The sequence below is a fragment of the Dermatophagoides farinae genome, chromosome 9, assembly GCF_024713945.1.
Source record: "Dermatophagoides farinae isolate YC_2012a chromosome 9, ASM2471394v1, whole genome shotgun sequence".
Classification (NCBI taxonomy): domain Eukaryota; kingdom Metazoa; phylum Arthropoda; class Arachnida; order Sarcoptiformes; family Pyroglyphidae; genus Dermatophagoides; species Dermatophagoides farinae.
The window spans coordinates 699,126-723,377 of NC_134685.1; the positions used below are offsets into that span (position 1 = coordinate 699,126).

Consider the following 24,252-nt stretch of genomic DNA (forward strand, 5'->3'; position numbering starts at 1 on the left):
ATAAAATTTGATGGAAAAGAAAAACGAAAAAAAAATTCTCGTTAAATAAAATGAATTTTGCTGCTGGATATATATGTATATGTAATCCATAATCGATAATCATTATAATCATGGATGGCTGATGATGATGAAAAAGAAGAAAAAAAAACTGGACCATCATTATCATGTCCAAAATTTTTTGTTGTTGTTGTCACTGCTACTGCTGCTGCTGTTAATGTACCGGCAATGACAAGAAAAATGATTGAATGAAAAATTCAATACTATGCACTGTGTGTGTGTGTGTGTGGGTGGGTGTTTTATATTATTTAGAACACCTACACACACCCCCCACACACACACATGTACCAAATGCTTGTGGTCATCATCACCATTTTTATGTTGTTGTCATCGACGATTGAATAGAAAATGAATCAAAAGAAAAAAATCATTGCACTGATAATAAAAACGATATTATCATGTATCAACATCATATAAAGAATTCACATCAACAGAATGATGATGATTGATTCAATGTAAGAATTGCTGTTGAATGTTGGAACTTTTTTTTTTTTTTTGATTCGAGAATTTGATTTTGAAATTCAAAAAAAAATCGATAGATGAATATTTCGTAATTTTTTCTTTTTTCTTTTTGTGATTTTCGTTCGTTCGTTCAGTAGCATTATTCGTGATCATTTCATTTCATTCTCCAAAACATGTATTGATCATTATCAAAAATTCTGATTTCACGAATCAATGAGAAATAGATGGAAAAAAAGAGATATGCTTATCACATAATCGGATTCAATGATGATAGTGGTGGTGGTGGTGGTGGTGATGTTGGTGGGGGCGTTTCCCACTAATGATTACAAGAATAAAATTTGCTTTCGGCTTCTGTTGCCATTGCTAGTAATGATGATGTGATGTGATGTGATGTTAGATGACATCGGACAAAAATATTCCAGAAAAAAAAACGAATGATAATAATGATGATGATGATAATGATTATGATAAGCTGACACAATGTTGACAATATTTTTCCAATTTGAATATGTGAATGTATAGAAGCAAATTGAAGAGAAAAAAAAATTACCATTCCAGTTGTTATATTTGTTGCAAACACCATATGAAGGTTGTTATTTTCGTATATAAATTGTCTAGAAAAAAAATATACAAAAATCGTTTATAGAATAATAATGATGATGATGAGGATGAAAGCGGTCTTTATATGCATGTGTATGGTGAATATGCAAATGAGAATTTATCAACAAAAGATGAAATCTGGTAATGATTTGTAATTGTGATTGAATAATCAAAAATACAATGAAAATGAAACAAATGATGATTTTATCATTGTGATTCTTTTTTTTTCGTTGGTTGGTTGATCTGCTTTGTTTGATAATGATTGCTGATGATCACTGATGGTGGTGGTGATGGTGATGGTGATGGTGATGATGATAATGACAACGATTATAAATAATGAAAGAAAGAAAAGGAAATCCAATATATATCAATTTATTCTTCTTTTGTCGATTGATCATCATCATACACAAAAAGAATTGGAAAAAATCGAACGAAAAAAAGAATGACTAAAATATATTGGTATATTCGATGATGGACGAAATAATCGATAGTCTATTATATTCTTGAATTCTGTCATCATGGTATTTTTTTTTGTATTAATCAGAATCAATAATTTAGAATTTACTAATAATTGTTATTACATTGTTGTTGTTGTTGACACAAAAATGAATCGATAAAAAAAAAATTTTGTCATTCCATCAAAGCAAAGCAAATATTTTATTTTGGATTCTTGACTTACATCATCATCATCATGTGTGTCAAAATTGAATTTTTTTTTTCATCAAATACAATCTCATCAAAATCGAAAATAAAAAAACAAAAAAAAACATCAACTGCTAATACTTGATAATGTAATGAAAAAAAAAACTATAATCATCACATGCAATGATTGAGATTGATTTTCCACATCATCATCATCATCATCGTGTAATTTGATGCCACATTTCATTTCATCGTAGTACAATTTTTCATCAAACTTATCATCTTTTTCCATGGAAAATGTTCTTAATGGTATTCTGTAGAACAAAATCATACGAAATATTTGCCAGAATTCTCATTTTCTAGCTGGTTTTTTTTAAATGCCATATCCGGATCGTTTTTTTTTTTTTGTTTCAATAATACAATTTTGGAAACAAAAATTTTGGGCTTGAAGCAATTTTGAAAGAGAGAGAGAGAGTGTGAGAGCACGACACTTTTTTCTCATGCATCCGATTATTATCATCATCATCTGAAATCAAAAAGTAAAAAGTTAGTGAAAAGAATAAACAGAAAAAATGTAATTTAATCATTCATCATACCGGAATAAATACATACCATCATAATGATATAATACATACAGACACACACACACACAAACACGAAATTCAACCATTCGAAATTCATCCATTTGTTATGATGATGATGTTTTCAAAAAAAAAAAAATTGTAAAAAGTTTTTTTCTTCAATTTTTTTTTCATAGTTGTTTTACACATTCTTGAAACTTTTACTTTTCCATAGGGTTTCCTTTTTTTTATTACCGCTGTTTGTTTGCTTGATTGTTTGTTTGTTATAACCATTTCTTCTTGTTGATTGTCTTTGTATACAGTAATGTAGCTGAGTGAAAAGACAAACAAAATTGTCTCTCTTGCTCTTTGATGTTTTGGAATTAATGTTCCATCATCATTACCATCATTTATAAATCATGAGTGATTCATGTTACTAAAAAAGACGTGAAAAAAACGAATTGTAGTCGTCGTCGTTGTCGTCATCAAGAATCGGAACATCTCATGATTCTATAAGCAGAATATTATCATAATAATAATAAATGAAAATAAATGAATGAATGAAAAAAAAAATTCCAACAAACCAAACAGATCATAAGCGGGCCAATCGAATAATCATCATCATCATTGATGATGATCATAAAAAAAATATATGGAAAATTAATTGATTATATGAGTCTTTAAATGGCAATAAAAATTGATGAAATTAAAAAAAAAAATATAAACATCGAATCGAATGAATTTGTTTGACAAAACATTCCAATTTTAACTTTAGCAGCATCGTTTATGTGTGAATAGATTCAGATCGACAGTGGTATATAGCATAAATTAATTCATTCGATTTCGATTTGAACTTTTTCGCGAAATGTCAACAAACTTTTTTTTTATTTTTTGACATTCCATGGAATCATCCAAAAGTTATCGCCATCACATGAGAATGAACCGGGAAATGAACATTTACATACACACACACACACACACACACACATGCAGACATTTTTTACCTGTATCGATTTATTATAACATTCCCGACAAGAGATTATTATTATTCAAATGTTTTTTTTAATAACATCTATCACACACTATATATATATAGCAAACAAGGGCAATGTCATCGCCAATTATCGTGACCGATGAACAAAACGGACCGATGGCATCCGGAATTTGCAACAACGAAAATAAAAATAAAAAAAAATCCATCGATGCATAATAATCATTCATTTTTTCGCAAAAAAAATTTTCTTTTTTATCGTGAATTTTTTCACATTTTTTTTTCTTCAAAAAAAAAAAAAAAAAAATTTTTTTTTTGTTTCCGAACCTGTCAATCGAATGACACATCATACATTGTATATATAATGAATGGACAAAAAAAAAAAAAAAAAAGAATTCGGGAAGCAAATAAATGATTGAAGAAATAAAAAATAACTTCGGGTTCTTTTTTTTCTGGCCAAAAAGTTGAAAAAAATCTACTTGGTGCCAAATCTAACACCATACATTTAATGATATACATAATATTATTGATTCGAAACTCATCAGGTGGCCATCATCATCATCATATCGACTGTCCATCATGAATGATCATTATGGTTGGCTACAATACACACGTATTTTGATAGTGTTTTTTTTTCGTTTCTTCCCTGTCTAATTCTTCATCATCCGGGATAATAATAACAATTTATGACGACGACGACGACGACGACGACGGTGGATGATGACTTTGAAATTCATTGACCATCAAAAGTTTATATTTTCTTTTTGTTTTATTTTTTTTGTTTTGTTTTGTTTTGTGTATTGCCGCTATAATCACCGTGTGTCAAATCAATGAAAATAAAAAAAAAATTGGTAAGTAAGAATAAGAAAAAGAAAAAAAATAATGAAGAAATTTCTTACTTCAAGGTCCTATGGGCAGTTTGAAAGGTGGAGCTTCATCATCATCATCATCATCTTCATCATTTAAATTTCACCGTTGAATCTTCTTCATCATCATCGTCATAGTCGTCGTCATAGTCGTCGTCGTTGTTTTGATCATTCATTCATTTACAATCATCATCGTTTACGTGTTTGTCATCATTGATGGTGTATTTTCGTGAATAAAAAAAAAAATCAAAATATTTTCCCATCGAATAAGTATCATCATCATGATTAAATTATCGATAATAATATTAGCCATTCTTCATTTGTCAAATGAACAAAGTATTCATGGCCATAATCATCCACATCGTTCATTAAGTCATTCACCATGTCCACAATGTTTAGATGCTCGTCTCATACAACATTATCGTGTACGTAAATGTCGTCCAATCATACCAGGTGGTTGTCAATGTCCATCACGATTCAATTGTCATGATTATCTTGATGAAAATAATGCTGGTAATCTTCGTGGTGGTAAACCAGTTATGGATTCAACAATTCATAACCATCATCATAATAATAATGATCCCGATACAGAAATTCGTGGCCGTTCATTGGAAATGGAATTAGACTATTATAATAAATGTCATTATAATGGTACTAGCTATAATATTGGTGAAATTGTTCCAACAGAAAATGTTTGCCGTATTTGTGTATGTTCATATATGTCCGATGGTACACTCAATGTTGATTGTCCAAGTAAAATTGAATGTCCAACGCCTGAAGCTCGTGGTTTGAAAATGAATTCATTTCATTTTACACCGATCACGTTGATTGGTGGTATTAATGGTGGTGGTGGTGGTGGTCCACAATCTATACAACGATATCGTCGTCGTCCATTACGACAGAAGCAGCAACAAAAACGAAATCCAAATGGTGAACCGGAATCAATTTCATCATTATCATTATATTGTTATGATTATTATAAACATGATCAATGTTGTCCAAGGCAAGAATGTATACCGGTCAATAGTCGTACTGGCCGCACTATAAGACCACGAAAAACATGTCATTATGCCGGAAAAGAATATCAACTTGGTGAAAAAATTCATTTATCCGATATAGTTGATCATAGATTGACAACGACAACAGTGACAAACATATCGGAATCAGAATCAGATGTTGAAAATCGAATTGAACATAATGGTGATGGTAATGAACGAACAAAATTGGCCGAAATTATAGCCTGTATGCGTTGTATATGCACGGAAAATTGGAATAGTTCGGCTATTGAAGCACGTCCGGATCAACTTCCGTCATTATTGGATGCCGATCAAATTTCATGTCGAAGGAAATCCTGTATTCTTGATCTTGATCCAAGATTTCGTCGTGGTTGTATACCAGTTTATGATCCAGATAAATGTTGCCCAGTGGATTTTATTTGTCGTAAGTTTGGCCGGTCATTATCAACTGGCGAAAAAAAAAATAATTAATTAACAAAAAAGTTTCTAACAAAAAAAAAATTCCATTACCATTTCAGCTCGTACACGACAGATGGCATTACGGGTTCGTGGTGTTGATTATGGTTCAAAATTATGTCATTTCGAAGGCCGTAAATATCCGGTTGGTGCACGTATCTATCAATCACGACATCAGGCAGCCGATTGTGTGGATTGTGAATGTCGTATACCACCTGAATTTACCTGTTTGAAAAGGAAAAATTGTCAATCAAAATGAAAAAAAAGAAATTATCAACAACAATTTATGAATTGATTGATTGATCATCTTTAAAAACAAACAAACTATAGGAGAGAAAATATGACATTTTATCACTTGTAAATAACATATTTTTTTTTACTAAACATACGAACCAATAATAACTAATCGCTAATAATCAAAAATTCTAGTGTGAAACCAGAAATCAGGTGAGATTTGAATATAGCAATTATCATCATTCAATATCAATACAACAAACGCATATAATCAATCAAAATATCATATAATATTGAAGGTTATCATCATCATCATTTTTTTTATACTTACATTTGATTTCTTGAAAATAATGAAATCATCAATCGATTGAGTATTCTTGAGTCTTGTTATTAATAAAAAGATAGAAAGATAGGGAGAGAGAGAGAGAGAGAGAGAATGAAGATGATGTGCAAAATTACATTCAATATTTGTTGTTGTTGTTGTTGTTATTTGCCTTTTAGCAAAATTTTCAAATTTAGTTTGTGAAAATGTTCACCAAGAAAAAATAAAAAAAAATCTGGTTTTTTTTCATTCATTCAATCATCATGGTCATTCATTAGTTGTTGATGTTTGTTTGATATGTTGATTGAAAGAAAGTGACCACACCACAAACGCCATTACGAAGATGATTCATAATCGATTCGTTTGTCCGTGATGATGCCATTTATATAAAAAGTGTTGTGTTCATTCGTTTCGAGTGATTTGTTTTTTTGTTCAATATATGATGATGATGATGATGATGATGGCCAGAATTATATTCTTAATGATGATAATCATTGTGATGACCAATGGTCAATCATCAATTGATCGTCGTTTGATTAATCAACAAAATCTTGATCAACAGATAATTAAATCGATACCAAAATTAAATCTAGCATCATTTGGTATTGATACGAAAAAAGGTGATAGTGACCATGATGATCATGTTGATGATCGTAAAATAAAAAATAGTGATCGAAATCGATATGATATCCATAAGGAATCATTGGAAAATGAACGTAATCGTCTTTATAGTGAACGTATGGAAAATTTTCGTAATGCATTACGTGAAATGGAATGGGAATATTTTGATCGTAGACAATCATCGACACGTCGTCCATCAACATCAAGGACAACGACAACGACAACAACATCAACGACTACAACACCACGATCATATCATTATCGTCCAACTGAAGAAGAAATAAATCATCGATCATATCGACCGATACCACAGCCAACAAGATCACCGAATGAATATCCGTTACGTGATTGTCAACAGGAATGTGTCCCGAAACATTATCTTCAACATTATTATGGCCATAATTGTCGATCAATTTTTAGTCGTGATTGTAATTGTGCTAAACGTTTCAATTGTCCGGATGATGGTATATGACATTTTTTTTCTTCTTTCTTTGTTGACAATTAATAAAATTAAATTTTCAAATTTTAGTGCTCGATGATAAACGAAAAAAATCCAAAACAACTAGACGAATTGATGACGATAATGATGATCAATGTATTATCGATAATCGTAATCGATATGAAATTGGTCAACAAATACCGATACCAAATCAACCATGCAGTGTTTGTCGTTGTCGTCGTGATTATTCCATTCGAATCGATGATGATGATGATAATGATAGTGATGGACGATCGACAAGACGAGTACCGAAAGCACGTATCGATTGTTCCAAAATAATCGATTGTCCTGAATTGGCATTTGGTGTTCGACCAAGTCGTTCAAATTGTTATTTCGCCTATTCACATGATCAATGTTGTGGTGTTGAGGTTTGATTACAGAATTAATTTTTTACAAAAATCTAATGATTTTATTTTGAATTTTTTTTTATCAAGATTTGTCCCGATCAATTAAAATGGGATGATTATCGTCTACGTAAATGTCGCTATAAGAATCGTACATATCGTTATGGTGAACTGATTGAATTGGATGAAAATCATTGTAAACGTTGTGTTTGTAATGAATATTGGAATGAACATGATCCAGAATCATCACCGAAATCATGTGTAGATCAAACATGTCCAATTGAACGTAATTATAGACAAAATTGTTTGCCAATCTATCAACCGGATCGTTGTTGTCCTATTGATTATATTTGCCCATCGAAACAAAATATTACCACTACAATAATCGTTAACAATGATGATGATCATTTATATCGTAAATATTTCCAAAATTTTGATTACATTCCGGGTGAAAGACCAAATGGATCATCTAAATATCATTGTTGGTTGGATGGCCAACGTTATCGTTTAGGCAGCAAAGTACACATTACAAAAGATTCAACATTATTTCAAAATTCTTGTGCCATTTGCCAATGTAAAATACCACCATTAATGACTTGTATTGAGAATATAAAATGTTTGATAACAAGAAGCAACAATTAATGAACGTCAATAACAGCCACAACAACAACAACAACAACAACAACAACAACAAAAATTCCGTTGTCACATCAATCAATCATCATGATCACGTTGTTTGTTTGAGGACTTTACAATTTGATTGAACCCACTACACAGCATTTTATTGCAAAAGAAAAAACAAGTGAATTAATAATAATATTTCTGATCCCGCCATCTCGACGCCATCGCTCATAAATAAATCCACTTAATACTTAAAGTTATTTGGCCCGATTAATAATTTCATTCATCATATATAAATGTAAAAATGTCTAAATTGCAATCATCGTTTATGATCTGACAAAAAAAAAATTTTTTTTATCAGTTTCTTTTTATCAGTTTCGTATTGAAAATTATCAATACGACTACTACTTATTTCTTCTAATAATGAACGACCGGAACAGAACTGAACCACGAATCATATTGTTGACTAATCATGATTATTTCATAATGAAATCATTATTGATTTTAATTAGAATAATGTTATTCATATTGATTACAACATCGATTATTGTATTCATACGACAATATTATATTCACATAGAAGTTCAACAACGTATTCATCATGCATTAAATGATCGTGGAACATTAGATTGGCCAATGCCCGTTGCATTTCTATCATCATCACCCGAATCATCATGACCATCATCGTCATCGTCATCATCATCTATATAACAACGAAAGTATGAATTCTGAAAAATATGAAAAAAAACTTCATTTTATTCCATTTCATTTTTTTCCAGATTAGTGTTTTACATTGCATAATTGGTAATTTAATTTTTTTTTGTTGTTTTGTATCAAAAAAAGAGACATGATGATGATTAATAAAAATGTCCACAACACAACCATCCCCTTTAGCCCTAATGTGAATGGTAAAATTTTGAATTCCAGTAAATTGAATGAATGAATGAATGAATGATGATCACAGAAAATGAGAGAAAAAAATTTTTCCTTTTAGCCACAATGAGAAATTATTGATTGATTGATATAATTTGTGTGAATATTTTATAAAAATCTACTATGATAATAATAAGTTAGCTGCCTTCATTGAAGGGTATTGGCAATTTGTTTGTGCGTGTTTTGTGGTTTGTGTTTTTGTATGTTAGGTGGGCAAATATATCTTAAATTAATTATTATATTTTCAATCACGAATATACCCACGATTAGTATATGGACCGGAATATACTGAACCTGAACCAATTGTTGAACCGGCGGCCGATTGTGAATAAAAACGTTGATGTTGTTGATGATGACGACGACGTCGACGTTGTAATATACAGATGACCAATAATAATACAGCTAACATAAGCAATAGGCTAGCAATAGCAACACCAATGGCAAATTTACGCATCGAAATACAGAATTCATTTGGATCATGATGACGATTATGATGATTTCGTCCATGTCGTCTATCCTGATCATTATCACCATTCATTGATGTTTCACTTTCTTCATCATCCAATTCAGGTGTATTGTTTTCATTTTCATCCACATAAAGTCCAGAATATACTTCCATACTTAGATCTTTATCCATTTTTGTATTTCTCATACGTTGTGCCATTGCACGATGATATTGTTGATGATTCATATCCGGTATTACAACAGCATCATATGTATCTCGACGTTGTCGTCTTTGATGTCCGGGTAAGTGACGATAATTACGACCATTTTGATCACAACTTGGTGGCTATAATTATCAAAATCAAATCAATTATTAAATTAAACAATCAAAGAAAAGGAAAAAACATACCACATCAGTACAGCCATCAATTTCATCCTTTAAACAAAGACGGACATTACATTGATAATAAACTGAACTTGTATATGGAAATTTATGTGCATGAAATGATACGCTTGCACGTGTTAAATTAAGTGAATAATCAAATGGACCCATTATTTCTTTATCAACTGGACATCTATCAAAAAAAAAAAAAAAAATGTGATGATAAGAGAGACAATAATTTCATGAATCAAATGAAAACAAAAAAAAATAAAACTAACCCTTCATCATTGATTAATGGTTGTTCACCCCAATTCAATCCATCACGTACTAAGCAATTAGTGATTTTCATACCATAAATATCTTGCTGTTCAATTGCAATAGTCAATGTTAAACGATCACCAATTTTAACATTATCAGCAATGATTTCTTTCTGTGTTCCTTGATGATAGATTTTCATTGATGATGTTGGTACTGGTGCCGTTCCATATAATGGTGTTGTCTCTGTTTTACCTTCTTGTGATAGCCTATTGTGATTTATGAATGAGTCAAATAAAAAAAAAAAATTCAATTCAATAAATGAAAAAATACATACGTCAAATTATATCCATTCGTTATTCGTTTATCTTTCGTTTGATAACGGCATCGAATATGATAACCACGACCTTGATTAGTAACCAAACGTCTATGTGGTTGTACAATAACCGTGTTAAAATATTCAATTCCATCATCCTATTAATAAATTATTGATTGGAAAATGAATGAAAAATTTAAAAAAAAACACCATCAATACAACACTTACGACATCCATTGACATTGTATTACAGGCACGTAATGGCAGAGTATAATTGAATTCATTAACATCATAATATTCATGCATACATGATGAATTTTTCGACAATCCTTTTGGATATATCATACCATTGAATAAATGTGGTGCAATCAATGCAATATGTATGGCATTTGAATTACATTCCACATTTACTTCAGTTATTAGACCAAATAAATCTGTTGTGTGTTGAAAAAGAAAAAAAAAGATGAAAAAACATTGGTTAGTTAAATCAAATCGAATTAAATTAATGATAATCATCATCAGGGTAGAGAAACAAAACCAAAACCAAAAGCCTGAATTTTGACCTGGTGATCACACATGACACATGATTATTTTTTTTTTTTGCTATCAAATACAGAAAAGGTCATCATCATCATCATTATTATATAACGATAATCGAAAAAGACACACAACACACAGAGCAGAATAAATGAGAATTTCTGGAAATAAAAATAAAAACACATACATACACAAACTACACCTTAACTTTTTAATGACATGAAACAACAGTCATCATTAACGATTCATTTTGTGTAAAAAAAAATTCGTTTTTTTTTGTTTTTACTGTACGAATTCTAAAAAAAATACCACTGCAGTGTACACATAATATACCAACAATGACATTCGCCACGCATTCAAACATTCTGTCTTCTATAGAATAAATTACTGCATTTTTTTTTTGTTTTTTTTACATCATAATCAGTACAGAAAAAAACTAAACAAGCTATTTATTTAAAGCAATGATGATGATGATGATGATAATAAAACAAGATAATTTATGAGGTCAAAGGTAAAAGGTTATGATCATCCTGGTTATGATGATGATGATGGTGTTGAAGATGTTAATTCTGTTAATAATGCATCTACAGACATTATCAGTTGTTGTTTTTCTATGTAATGATCATTTTCTTCGTTCAATATTTATTTTCTTCTTGAACATCAATATTTTTTTTCACAACGACCATATATAATATATTTGAAGATCATCATCATCGCACACTGCAAACAATTTTAAATAAAAAAAAATAAAACTTCGAAATATATCCTGTTCAATATTACCTTGCTCTCTCTCTCATTCTCCTTGCTTTTATATTCTGTACAATGACCTGTTGCTACATCATCCCATAATCCTTCAAGTTTAATCATCTAAATATCATGAAACAAACATTTATTTTGATCAAACACACACACATAATAATCCTAAGAAGACAGGCTGCACACATGATCACGGCGTATTTTATTGAGATTTTGACTTGTTACGACGACGACGTTTCTCTGACAGTAACACGTAGATATAGTTTTATTTTTGATTATTTACATAAAAATTTCTTTTTCTGACTTTTATGGATTTTTGTTTTGTTTGTTTTTTTTTCTATATTTTCAAACACATACCTGGTTTAATACTGACAGCTGGTGTACCCGACGCGGCCGACGACGACGATGGAATTTCATTGGAACGTTGATCAAAAACAGCTTTTCCAATATTAATATTATGATTACCCAAAGGATTACTATTGCTTAATTTAGAATTGGCTGTTGCCGTGTTTGGAAAATGTTCCACATGAACACCAACAATTGAATTGGCAGAAACAATTAATAATGATGATGATGATGATGATAATAATAATACTAATGATGACCAGATGAACACGAAAAATAAGAATGAAAATAATGATGATAATGATGATAGAATCACAACTTGCTAGGAAAGAAAAAAGAGAAAATTAATGTTAAAAATATTCAAAAACAATCGATCAATGAATTACACTTCCGTGTATATATTTGATTATTATTTTCAATGTCAATCAATTCAATCAGTCAATAGGTCGATGATTATTATCACTGAATGCAATCCACTGATTCTACTATTTATACTCAGTAATTTACTAGCTGGCTCGATCATCTTTAATCATTTTTATTTTCTAAGTAATCGATCAATCTATTCTATTTGACCTGAATTTTTATTTTTTAAATCAAAATGACCATTGATAAGAAAAAAAGGAGAATGAAACGAATGACATTGCCGATTGGCGAAAAAATCTTAGTCATAAGAAAAAAAATGTCCGTTTATGGATTTAGTGTGCGTGAGCGCATTGCAAACATACTATTATACTAACTCTTTTCATTTGATGACCATTAATAATTTCACAAACCAAATTTGGAAATGATTAAAAATTGACAATTCAATTTTGACAATGAATTGGCAATTTTTTTTTGTTTTTACTCATCAGGGAGGTAACTTTATCACTTACCGAAAATATTGGCAGTTTTCGTCGTCCATATTCATCATTCTGATGATGATCATGATGATAATTTGGCATTTCGAACCTATGATTTGATTTCAACATTTTATTTGATGATGATCGTCGATGATGTCCACATGAATGAAATGGTTTTTGTTTTTGTTGTTGTTGTTGTTCATATGGTTCCATAATAATTATTTTTCGTTGATCTTAATATCTCACAAACACACATCAACAAAACAAAGTCAACAAATTAATGAATTTAAACTTGATTTTTTTCTTTTGGGTCGAATCAATTTTCATTAGTGACGACAATAATGTGTTCAGATGGCCAATTCTAGAATTTGAATGTGTGTGTGTAAAATAAAAACAAAATTAATTAAAAAAACGAATCTTTTTTTTAATGATTAATAAAGAGAAGCCACATCCTTCTTGATGAAAGAAAAAAAAACAATGATGACGATGATGATGATGACCAAATTTGGCGTCACATCAATAATAATATACATCGACAGGTGTCTTCACAAACACATACACACACAAATATCATTCAAGAATCAATCAAACGCCCACCATTTTGTCACAAACACACTCACACATACGCCCAAACAAAAATAAAAAATATGAAACACACACACACACACACACAGTGACAGTAGCTAAATTTGGAGAAGAAAAAAAACATTCAAACATGATCATTCATCATCAAATCGATCAATGAAACGAACCCTTGTGACCAAAGGTCAAGAGACCAACAGCAGCAACAACAGCAAACGTCAGGTTATAGTCGAGGACAGAAAAAAAACATTTTCTTCCGTTTTTTTTCCTCAGCATCTTTTTTTTATTGAGGAAGAAATTCTCACAACCACTTTTTATACAACGAACAGACTAAATACAACGACGACGAAGAGGACGACGATGAGACAACAGAAAGGTGCTAAAAGGTCTGTTTTTTTTGTGAAAAAAAAATTTCTCCATTTAAAGATGAAGAAAGAAATAAGAGTTTTTTTCGTTATTACTGTTGTTGTTAGAAAAAAAAAATACATTTTCACAGCTAAATTATGTTGATCATAATACAAAAAAATACACAACAAGACAGGTGTTTCGATCAATTTTATTGATATACCTGAAAAAATAAATTACAATGAAATGATAGGATTTTTTTTTCATCTTAGAAAACATTTTATGACGATAAAAAAAATGATCAAATTTTTCCGATCCAAAATCACTATTGGATTAGTAATGGAAAATTTGAATGAATGGTCAAGAAATTGAAAATAAAAGGAAAAGTTGTGATTTTTCATTCTTTCTTTTTAATTTATGATGATGATTTTACCTGAGATGAAATTGATAACGAAACCAGACAAAACGGTTTCTCATCTATAAATACACATGTTCAGGTGTGTGTGTGTGCGTGCGCTATAAATAGACATTTTTTTTTGACCATTATGAAATGAGAACAAATAAAAGAAAAGAAAAGAGAAAGGCTAAATTGAATCAAAAATGTGCATCTACATAAATATTATGGTTTCAAACTTTTTCTATTGATCATTTTCAAACAAACAAAAAAAAAAATCGAAAAAAAAGAGTTTCGATGATGATGATGATTTTTCCAAAAGTATCGGAAGTATATTTGCATCTTCAATGACAGAAGATATGTCACACTGTATTACACTGCTACTTGTTGCATACACAGACAGACACACTTTCTTCACAATGAAAATGTAGAAAAATTGAAAAAAAAATTTTCTCTCATTACTTACAATCTGATTTAGATAAATGATTTTTTTTATCGGTCAATCGTTTTGAAATTTTGACCCGTTACGATAATGATGATGATGATGTTTTGTTTTGAATTTAAATTAATTACACATAGTTTGGTGACAAATCAAAACAAAACAAAAAAAAAACAATTTCACATTTGACATTGAATGTGAAACATATACATTAAGTGGAAAAAGCTCGATTAAAAATTCATATTATTATGACAATATGAATGATATATGAATAATAATGCCAGTCAAAATGGCAGTGATGATTGATGGTGATGGACCTGTATAGACGATGACAACGACAAATAATCGATAAGTTTACGGTCAAAAAAAAAAAAAAAAAACGAAATTCAGGAAACTTTCTTCTTCTTTTTTCTTAATACACAGAATAGGTCACATGGTTGAACTTTTGCAGTTATAACTCTATTAGATATTAATTGAATTTTTACAATTTGAATTTAAATTAATTTTTCACACACATGGACACAATAGGGAAAAAAACAAAAGATTTTTCGTTGACCAGAATGGTTGACCACATTGTTGATGATGTCATTTTTTTTTCTTCGTTTTCACTTCATTGTTGTTGTTGTTGTTGTTGTTGTTGGTCTTAATTGATCTCTATTCTTATAGTAAATTATATCAATTGATGATGATGATTATGTCCTACAATGGATGAATGGATGATAATGTTGAACAAAAAAAAAATAAATAAAACACAAAAGATAATTGGCACTAAAATTTAAAAAACAAACATTGATTATTTTCTGTTGATAAAATTTACAACTTTCAATTTTCTTTCTCATTAAATTTTATCGTTATTTTGGAAGAAAAAAAAACAATTAAAGATGATGATGATGATGATGATTTTAAAGTAGGAAATCAATTAACTGTGTGTGTATGTGTGTGTGTGTCCACTTATTAAAAGTGTAATGAACGCATAAAAAAAAGAATGATGAAGGAGGATGATTGAACCCAAAACAAGAGATTAACCACAAAACATGATACAATTTGTCATCATCACCGTTGTTGTTGTTGTTGTTGCTGTTAATATTGTCAAACAATCAAAAAGAAAATCTTCTGAGAAAAAAAAACATAAGAAGATTCGAATCAAAATTTAAAACAAAAAAAAATCATTTCGACTTGATCGAAATATATTCGTGTGTTTTATAAGTGTTGTTGTTGTTGATGGTTGATGGTTGATGATGATGATGATTGCCAAAAACACTCACTCAATTGTGTATGTGTGTGTGTGTGTGTGTGTTTGGATCATTTGGGCCTACAACTTTGTTGACTTGACTTGACTTGTTTTGAGTCTTGTCTTATTATATGTGATGTTCATAGCTTCTTTTTTTTGAAAAGTTTCGTCCATATAATTTTGATGGAAATGACGAACGAATGAACGAATGAATTTATGTATGGATGTCCATACACGGCAATAGCAACGGTGTGTGTGTGTGTCGATATATGAGACACAAATCTAGTTTTTTCTCTTCTTCGACGTCTTCAGGTTAGTCAGTATTTTTTTTTTGCCGAATTTCTTCCACCATGGTGTGCACACACATAATGCCGCCGATCATCATCATACGAAACGATGATCATTCCACCATATATGAATGAATGAATAAATGAATTATGTGTGTGTATTGTATATTGCATCTTGAATAGAAACAAAACATCAAACGCAAATTTTTTTTTCTCTTCCATATATTTGAGAGAAACTTGTTGTTGTTGTTGTTGTTGTCGTTGTCGCATATGGTCCATTCATATCCACATCCAATGGCAAATGTTTATATGTTATGGGCCATTTTGGCTACACATGAAGACATGACATGTTATGTTTCATTTCGTCTATGAGAAATATTTACCAGTATTATTTTGCAGTAATGATAATCATCATACAGGACAGAAAAAAAACTTACTTGTAAATATTTGTGGAACAGCAAACAGGTGATGGAACGAACGTAAATTTAGATTTTCAAATTTTTTTGTTGTTGTTGTTGTCGTTCACTTCTCCTCCCACACACACACACACAAACAGAACAGAATGATGGTTGATAATCAGTCGATGTTAGTTACAAGATCGTGGAACAACAACAACAACGGTGAAATTAATGAAAGTTATGAGAAATTGAACGATGAAGAATATATAACGTGCCCTTGATATCATATCTTCAGGAGATTTTCATGTTTTTTTTTGTTTTGTTTCAGTAAAACAATGGCCATTTTCGTTTTATATTATGCTGAAATGTGATCGATATTATTATTATGGATCATAAATCTTGTTTTATTTATTGTCCATCCAATGGAACAAAACATTTCTGTTTTTTTTTCATTAACTTTGCACTTATTTGGATCGAATTGATTCATTATCATGAAAAAGGGCATGTCCTTCATCAGCATCATCATGACATTGGTTGATATACACACCCAACAACATTCACACTATTTGATTAGATGATGATTTCAAGATTTCAAGCTTCTCGTTATTATTTTATTAATAAATAAACTGACCACATCGATTGATCGATGATCGATTGTGAAATTTGATATACGGTGGGTGGATGTAAGTTGGGAAAAGAGCCAAGTTTACAATCAATCGAACAAAAAAAAAATTCGTGTTCATTATCATGATGATGATAATTGAATAAATTCAATCACAATTGTTGTTGTTGTTGCTGTTGCTGTTGTTCAATGGTCTACCAATCTTGGACATCTGGTTGCAAACATCATTGAAAATGGTTTCCCCCTTTTTTTTGTTGATAAAAAAAAAACAAAAAAAAAATTCAATGTCATCAATGATTAAAACTTTATACACATACATACAGGTGGATGCGTGTGGTGTTTTTGTATGCACATAAAAATTGAAATTGAAAATTTATTTGAAATTTTCACGACACATATATACGATCTGATGATGATTATTGCGTGTACAAAGCAAATAATGATGAAAAAACAAAACAAAAAAAATTGGCTGAATGTTCAATGAATTTAGATAATTTTTTTTTCATTCATTCATTCTTTACAAAAGAAAAAATTATTCAAATTTTGAACGGAATATTTTGCTGATGATATCAAAATGTTTTTCGTGTGGCACACCTTTATCATACAAAAAAAAACCAATTCGTTTGTATCGTTTCATTTGTTCATTCATTCATTTTGAATTGAATTGATGACATTCAGCCATGTTTGCCATTCATTTCATTTGAATAACAAAAAAAAAAGAAGAAAATTTTGCAAATTAAGATAATGGGACAATAAGGTAGAGAGAATGAAAATGCTTACTTATTTTCATAATTTAGCAACAACAAAAAAAAAAGAAACATTGAAGATTGTTGTTGTTGTTGTTGTTGATGTACAAATTAAATTTGTTCAAAAAAAAAAATTGAATTGAATTTCATCACACCACACACAACTCAATGTCAAATTGTTTTGAATGACCAAAAACAACAACAAGCAACGACGACAAAATTATGATGATGACACAAATACAATGATTTAATCGTCGATAATTTCGTCGATAACTTTGTTCATCATAAAATTTTCAAATCGAATGAAATATGAAATTCGAATCCAAACAAAAAAAAAACAATCGAAAAAATGGTAATTTTGTTGTCCTGTTCGTAAATGACGTTTTTTTTTGATTTGATTTGAATGTTTTTGTTTTTTTATTGAAAGTAAACGTTTTTTCAATTTAAAAATTTTAATTGAAATTAAATTAAATTAAAAAAATCTATTGTTATCATTAATAGGACAATTTCATTAATACCATGCTTCTGGTCCATGTTGTTCTTTGACCAATGTAATTTCATCGATAACTTTACCATTTTGATTACGGCTAACCTGTTTCAATTGAATATGTGTATTATTCATTACAGTCATATAAGTGTATCCATAATCATTGGATACATATGCTGTATATGGATGAGGATTCGGTCGAACTGGTGTAACAAATTCACGGCAACCGGCTGATCCAGTAATAATATGTACCGGTGATTTTGGATTATAATATGGATCTTGTCGTGTACCGTTGAAAATTTTTTCATTATAAACTGGTAAAAATCTTGTATAGATATGATCATGTGCCCAAAATGAAAGATCAACACCATATTTATAAAGTAATGGTTCCAGACCAGGTAATTTATCAGTACCAATACGAATTTTATTATCCGGTACTCTAGCCTGATAATATAATGGATGATGACCCATCGTTATAATCCATGGTTGTTTTTTTCTATTTTCAGGTTCATTTGCTTGTTTCAAATCTTCTTCTAGCCATTTAAATTGATTATGTATCATATGTGCGCCAAAATGTAAATGTTCCCAAAAATCTGTATTGATGGCAATCAAATGAACTGGACCAATATTATAGCTCCAGAAATGATTATTTATCTCTTTTTGACCCTGTGAATGCATTGTAAAACGGTGATTATAATTGGAATAATTGCTACAAAGAAAAAAAAACAGAATTTGAAAAAAATGAGAACAAAACCAAACAAAACGAAAACTTACTATGCACGTTCATGATTACCGGCCATAACCTGATATGGAACATATGCAGCAATTGGTTGTATTTGACGCATAAATTCATCACCAACCAATGCATTATCTGTATGCATATCGTATGCAAAATCACCAACATGTGTTACAAGATCATGATGGCCAGTTTGAATCTCTTCCTGTAACATTGCCATTGTTTGTGCATTATCATTACCAAGATCACCATAAATAACAAAACGTGGCTGCCAATCATTACCAGATGGAAATGTTTTAAAGAAAAACATATCCGACCAACCAGCTTCAGAACCACAATGATAAATATAACGGGTATTCGGTTTCAATTGTTTCATATACACACGATGTATGTACATATGACGTTTTCGTGCACCACCATCAATGAACAATGATTGTTGTCCATTGGCCGAATAATCAAATGTTGCTTTTGATTCTTCACCATAATGACATGTTGAATGATTTGTTTTTTCCATTGTTGTCCATGTTGCAACTATTTCCGTTGGTTGTTCTATACATATCGCCAAAAAACAAAACAAAAACATTAACCACAATCGTCGATTATATTTGTAATTATTATTGAACTTATCTATCACCAATTTTTGTTCACTTACCACCCAATGAAATATGTAATTGTTCTGGTTGAATATAAACTGGTTTCCATTCTTCTTCCACTGATGCCAATGTGATGGCTATTGAAATGACAATGACAACAAAAAATGATGATCGTAACATTTTTTTTACGAAAAAAACTATTACAAACTATTTGAATGATTTCAATAAATCAAATTTTACCCAAACAACTGTTTGCTTGAAACAGGCAACTTTTTTTTCATCTTTTAATTGGCCAATTTTTATTCAATTTTAATTCCAATTCAATTCATGGTAATTGATAATCATTGGTAAGTGGATTCCACTTATCGCACCATGAACTCTCTTGAATATTATCTTATCATTTAAAAAAAAAAAAATTTTTGAAATGATAAGATAATCAACAAGTACATTACCAGCAGTAATTGAGTTTTTTTTTTGATAAATTTCAATCAATATATGATTTATCATATGTAGCAAATCATAAAAATATCGATATGATGATGACATCGGAACTGATCTATCAAAAAAAAAATCGAATGTTTTTTTTCAATTCTCATTCCATATACATACGCACTGTGATGCAGTTTATTGTTTCAGATAATTTTTTATCATCATAAGTATCCAACTACATATGGCCACCATTTGCATAAATAAATTGATTATAATGTAATTAATCAATTAATTAATTAATTAATTGGATCGATCAATCACACCATTATTATTATTATTATTTGTCAAGGCCAAATTAAACAATAAATAAAAAAAACAACTGCAAACGAATACACAACGAATGTACGTTACAATTGATTTTATTTTTTCTCGGTCATTAATGGTGGTGATCAATTTATTCATTGAGCTCTGGAAACAGAAAACAAAACAAAACAAAAAAAAATGCAAATCTCAAACACATGACGCACGACAGAAAATTGTCCAGTTTTCTTTCATGTCCATTCATTCATTCATTCATCACACATACATGTATAATATCGTCTGATGACGGAAGTAAAAAAAAAAAAAAAAACTCATCATTGGTGACAATCACAAGACACTCATTATTACAGGAAAAAAACATACACACACACAGACACAATTATTTCTTATCATCAGAAGATGAATGAAAAAAAAAGTCCGAGAAATATTCCCGATATAACGGTAAAATTTTATCTGTAGGTGGTAGTACCCCCTTTTTTTCTTTTTCTTATCACGCGGTTTTTTTTGTATTGTCATTATCATCCACCACATCTACAACATTCGGAAACACCATAATTATAATGAATATAAAGATTATGATGAATGAAACTTTTTTTTTCCTGTTTTTTGTGTGTGTGTGTGTGTGTGTGAATGGAAATCATTTAACCGAAAGATTTTTTTTTTCTTCCATTTCAAGAACAACATAATAAAACGATCAATCATGGACAATGTGTCAACGTATTTCATTTTTCACTTCACTTCAGAATATCATATAACCTTCTACTGGTTGTTCGGTTTGGTATATTGAATTTTTAAATTTCAAAAATCATAAATTCATCAGCAATTTGTTCAACCGGCTTTGTTGAATGAATGAATGAATGATAAAAATGCAATTATTGTTATCATCGTCATCATCATCGTCATTGGATTAAATATCAAAATTCAATATTGATGGCTATTGAACAAAGCTATTCACAGCTGTTCAACAGAATGATTGAAAATAATCAATGAATGTATTATTGTAAAATGATAATAATTTAAGGCCAAGAATCAAAACTTCCTCAATATTCAATCAATCAACCCAAACAAATTGATCAAGTCAAGATGAAGAAGAAGAAGAATAAGAAGAAAAAAAATTCATTCAAGCTCGAATAAAGAAAAACAAGTTGCAAGAAAAGAAATGAAAAACACTCATTCCATTCCATTACATTCGGGTATCATTGACAAACCTTTATTATTATTATTATTATTATAATGATATTCAAGGTGTCACCCGCAGAAACAAGAAAAAATATTCATATCACAGGTTACCATAGACAACAATATAATATGTATGTAATTGTAGGGGCTAATAATTTCAGCCAATTTTTTTTTGCAACGGTCGACTAATTCTACAAACCAATTGAATGGTGTGAAACAAAAGATGACTAAAAAAAAATCATTGGTAAAGTCATCACATTGATAATTGATAATCAATTTATTGATGATAAAGATGACAAAAATCAACCAAAAAAAACAATGTCATGCAAATGTGCAAAAAAAAAATTACTTTGACCGACATTGTCATAATCACCATCATCATCATCATTATCATCAACAACAACAACAAACATACCCTCTCATCTCTTGTTTCACAGTATAGATTTCCTCTTTTTTACCATTCAGGTTTAATAACAGCAACAAGTTGAAAAAAAAACACGGAAGTCTTTTTTCTTTCTGTTCTTTTTTTTTTGGTTGAAAAATTTTTCTACTCAAACGGTCATCATTTGATTTGTAAGAAGAAGACTCTAGTAACCTTCATATTATGTTGATGAATTTATTCATCCATACGATTTATTCTCATCATCATCGTCTATAGAAACCAAACAAACAAACATCATCCTGGTCATCTTACCTTGATTTTTTTTTCTTCATAGACAATCATTATTATCCTCGTCGTCGTCATTGAATGATCATTATCATCGTTCATCATCATCATCATCAGCAGCAACAATAGACATAACCGGCTTTTCTTTTTACATCCATTTTAGAATTTTACTTTATTCCAGTCTTTCTTCTTCTCTCATTTTTTTTCATGATTTATTTGTATATACTTAAATCGTTGAATTTGTGGTGTGATTTCCGCATGATGGTTGGTGCTGGTGGGTACCACCAATCTCTTCTTCTTCATCATCATCATCATTAGAAATTTAACAGGTAACACAAATCCCATTCATTCTCTTTACTTTCACAAATGCACACATTCGATGGGCATATAAATGTCCGTTTTGTACGGCAAGGAAGGTCATTTTATTCCATAATCATAATCGGAAAAAATGAATGAATGAATGAATGATGATAACGGAGTCTTGCATGATTGGTTTTGCTTTTACCAATAAAAAAAAACCTGAAAAAAATAATGATGAAATATTGATATAAAGATGATTGGGAATGGTTTAGTAAAGTTGATGGCAGATTGATTTCAAGTTTTTTTTATTACTTACGAATGTGAGATATATATCATCATCATAAATCGATTCAAAAATGTTCGACAGTAAAAAAAAACGTCGATATTTTTTTTCAAACATTGAAATTGATGATGATTGTATACAGGGTTCATCTACCTTTGACATATTGAATAGCGCCATTGTATGTGATGATGATGATCATCAGATGATTTGTTGTTGATTAAATTTTCTTTTTTGTTTTCTTTGTCATTCATTTGAAATGGATAGGAAACAGCAAAGATAACTTAATCATTACGAAGATTGAATGTGAGAAAGATGACTAGAACTTTTTTTGTTGTTGTTTCACCGATGAAGATGATGAAGAGAAAGGTAATAGAAATAGGAAGGTATAATTTATTATTGTATTCATGGTATAGATGTCAATTGGTTATGCTTGACACCCTGAATTCGACATTATTTTGTTGATGATGATTATGATGATAACCATGATGAATCGATTTTTGGTTGAATTTCGAATCTTTTGTCAATTTCTGATGTTTTTCTGCAGAAAAAAAAATACCATTCCCAGCCAATTTGTCTGCCATCTATTGATGAAATTTTTAACTTTTTGAAATTAAATCATACGTTCATAAAGGACGTATGCGTTTTTTTTTTCATAATTATTTTCTGCTGTGTCACAGCCTGTTTTGTTTCAATTCTCAGTGTGTGTGTGTTTCTCGTTTATTGTGATTGATAAAATTTGAAATTTTTCTTGTAAAAAAAAACAATGGCAAATGATCCAAAAAAATCTACAACAAAAGAATCGAATAAAGATTCAAAAGAACGTAAAGATGATTTGAAAAAAAAGACGGCTACAATCGATCTTGGATTTCTTGAAGAGGATGATGATTTTGAAGAATTTCCAGCTGAAAGTAAGTCTAAATCACTAAGTGAAAAATGAAAATGATTCGATTTTGATTATTAATAAATAGATTATGATTTATTGGAAAATGATGATATCGAACCTGTAAACATTTGGGAAGATGATTGGGATGATGATAATATTGAAGATGATTTTAGTGCACAGCTAAAGTAAGTGATGATTTGAAAATTTAAAATTTTTTTTTCTTACTAAATTT

General features: G+C 30.0%; 5 protein-coding genes and 2 long non-coding RNA genes across 11 annotated transcripts in view; 3 read left to right on the forward strand and 4 right to left on the reverse strand.

Annotated features, from left to right (window-relative positions):
- Positions 1–24,252, forward strand: part of Sem1 (Suppressor of exocyst mutations 1) — a 24,414-nt gene continuing 162 nt past the window's right edge. The window contains exons 1-3 of one of the 2 annotated variants that reach the window (XM_075734112.1): positions 1–11; positions 23,869–24,045; positions 24,106–24,205. In XM_075734112.1, coding sequence (XP_075590227.1) covers positions 23,901–24,045; positions 24,106–24,205 — 245 coding nt within the window. In that variant the 5' untranslated portion in view covers positions 1–11; positions 23,869–23,900. Of the gene's footprint in view, positions 12–23,821; positions 24,046–24,105; positions 24,206–24,252 lie in introns of those variants that run through there. The other variant, XM_047061810.2, reaches the window with a different exon arrangement.
- LOC142597833 (uncharacterized) lies at positions 2,019–3,031 on the reverse strand. Its single transcript, XR_012832439.1, has 3 exons — positions 2,906–3,031; positions 2,374–2,831; positions 2,019–2,287 (listed from the first exon to the last, which is right to left on the reverse strand). It is a non-coding gene; the product is annotated as an uncharacterized LOC142597833 (long non-coding RNA).
- Positions 3,595–7,694, reverse strand: LOC124497412 (uncharacterized). Its single transcript, XR_006959415.2, has 4 exons — positions 6,216–7,694; positions 5,705–5,875; positions 4,212–5,642; positions 3,595–4,118 (listed from the first exon to the last, which is right to left on the reverse strand). It is a non-coding gene; the product is annotated as an uncharacterized LOC124497412 (long non-coding RNA).
- Positions 4,307–6,073, forward strand: LOC124497411 (uncharacterized). The gene is made up of 2 exons (XM_047061063.2): positions 4,307–5,618; positions 5,713–6,073. Exons 1-2 carry the CDS (start codon positions 4,460–4,462, stop codon positions 5,907–5,909), a joined length of 1,356 nt encoding a protein of 451 aa, XP_046917019.2. The 5' UTR covers positions 4,307–4,459; the 3' UTR covers positions 5,910–6,073.
- LOC124497505 (uncharacterized) lies at positions 6,541–9,205 on the forward strand. 2 transcript variants are annotated; one of them, XM_075734106.1, is made up of 5 exons: positions 6,541–7,291; positions 7,357–7,694; positions 7,761–8,589; positions 8,653–9,010; positions 9,071–9,205. In XM_075734106.1, exons 1-3 carry the CDS (start codon positions 6,646–6,648, stop codon positions 8,310–8,312), a joined length of 1,536 nt encoding a protein of 511 aa, XP_075590221.1. In that variant the 5' UTR covers positions 6,541–6,645; the 3' UTR covers positions 8,313–8,589; positions 8,653–9,010; positions 9,071–9,205. The 2 variants fall into 2 exon arrangements, with proteins under 2 accessions (XP_075590221.1, XP_075590222.1); XM_075734107.1 differs by having other exon boundaries at positions 8,667–9,010.
- Positions 9,018–18,278, reverse strand: LOC124497702 (uncharacterized). 2 transcript variants are annotated; one of them, XM_075734105.1, is made up of 12 exons: positions 18,177–18,278; positions 17,718–17,990; positions 17,406–17,640; positions 16,814–17,336; positions 14,886–16,742; positions 13,132–13,459; positions 12,272–12,581; positions 10,850–11,055; positions 10,643–10,779; positions 10,329–10,574; positions 10,078–10,243; positions 9,018–10,014 (listed from the first exon to the last, which is right to left on the reverse strand). In XM_075734105.1, exons 6-12 carry the CDS (start codon positions 13,309–13,311, stop codon positions 9,469–9,471), a joined length of 1,791 nt encoding a protein of 596 aa, XP_075590220.1. In that variant the 5' UTR covers positions 13,312–13,459; positions 14,886–16,742; positions 16,814–17,336; positions 17,406–17,640; positions 17,718–17,990; positions 18,177–18,278; the 3' UTR covers positions 9,018–9,468. The 2 variants fall into 2 exon arrangements, with proteins under 2 accessions (XP_075590220.1, XP_075590219.1); XM_075734104.1 differs by having other exon boundaries at positions 16,814–17,640; positions 17,714–17,990.
- The window catches only part of LOC124497555 (acid phosphatase type 7), an 18,534-nt gene continuing 12,857 nt past the window's right edge, over positions 18,576–24,252 (reverse strand). The window contains exons 1-4 of one of the 2 annotated variants that reach the window (XM_075734108.1): positions 20,252–20,300; positions 20,018–20,206; positions 19,404–19,914; positions 18,576–19,338 (exon numbers count right to left, since the gene is read on the reverse strand). In XM_075734108.1, coding sequence (XP_075590223.1) covers positions 18,654–19,338; positions 19,404–19,914; positions 20,018–20,138 — 1,317 coding nt within the window. In that variant the 5' untranslated portion in view covers positions 20,139–20,206; positions 20,252–20,300 and the 3' untranslated portion in view covers positions 18,576–18,653. Of the gene's footprint in view, positions 19,339–19,403; positions 19,915–20,017; positions 20,207–20,251; positions 20,301–24,252 lie in introns of those variants that run through there. The other variant, XM_075734109.1, reaches the window with a different exon arrangement.

What these genes read in the sequence shown, in the direction of transcription:
- LOC124497411 (XM_047061063.2), top strand. Translation starts at nt 4,460, where the DNA reads ATGATTAAATTATCGATAATAATATTAGCCATTCTTCATTTGTCAAAT. An exon ending in CCCAGTGGATTTTATTTGTC is followed by an intron (nt 5,619 to 5,712) that starts GTAAGTTTGGCC and finishes TTACCATTTCAG; the next exon opens with CTCGTACACGACAGATGGCA.
- LOC124497505 (XM_075734106.1), top strand. Translation starts at nt 6,646, where the DNA reads ATGATGATGATGATGATGATGATGGCCAGAATTATATTCTTAATGATG. An exon ending in TTTCAATTGTCCGGATGATG is followed by an intron (nt 7,292 to 7,356) that starts GTATATGACATT and finishes TTCAAATTTTAG; the next exon opens with TGCTCGATGATAAACGAAAA. An exon ending in ATCAATGTTGTGGTGTTGAG is followed by an intron (nt 7,695 to 7,760) that starts GTTTGATTACAG and finishes TTTTTTATCAAG; the next exon opens with ATTTGTCCCGATCAATTAAA.
- LOC124497702 (XM_075734105.1), bottom strand. Translation starts at nt 13,311, where the DNA reads ATGGAACCATATGAACAACAACAACAACAAAAACAAAAACCATTTCAT. An exon ending in AGCTGTCAGTATTAAACCAG is followed by an intron (nt 11,056 to 12,271) that starts GTATGTGTTTGA and finishes AACACACAACAG; the next exon opens with ATTTATTTGGTCTAATAACT. An exon ending in ATACAATGTCAATGGATGTC is followed by an intron (nt 10,780 to 10,849) that starts GTAAGTGTTGTA and finishes ATTTATTAATAG; the next exon opens with GATGATGGAATTGAATATTT.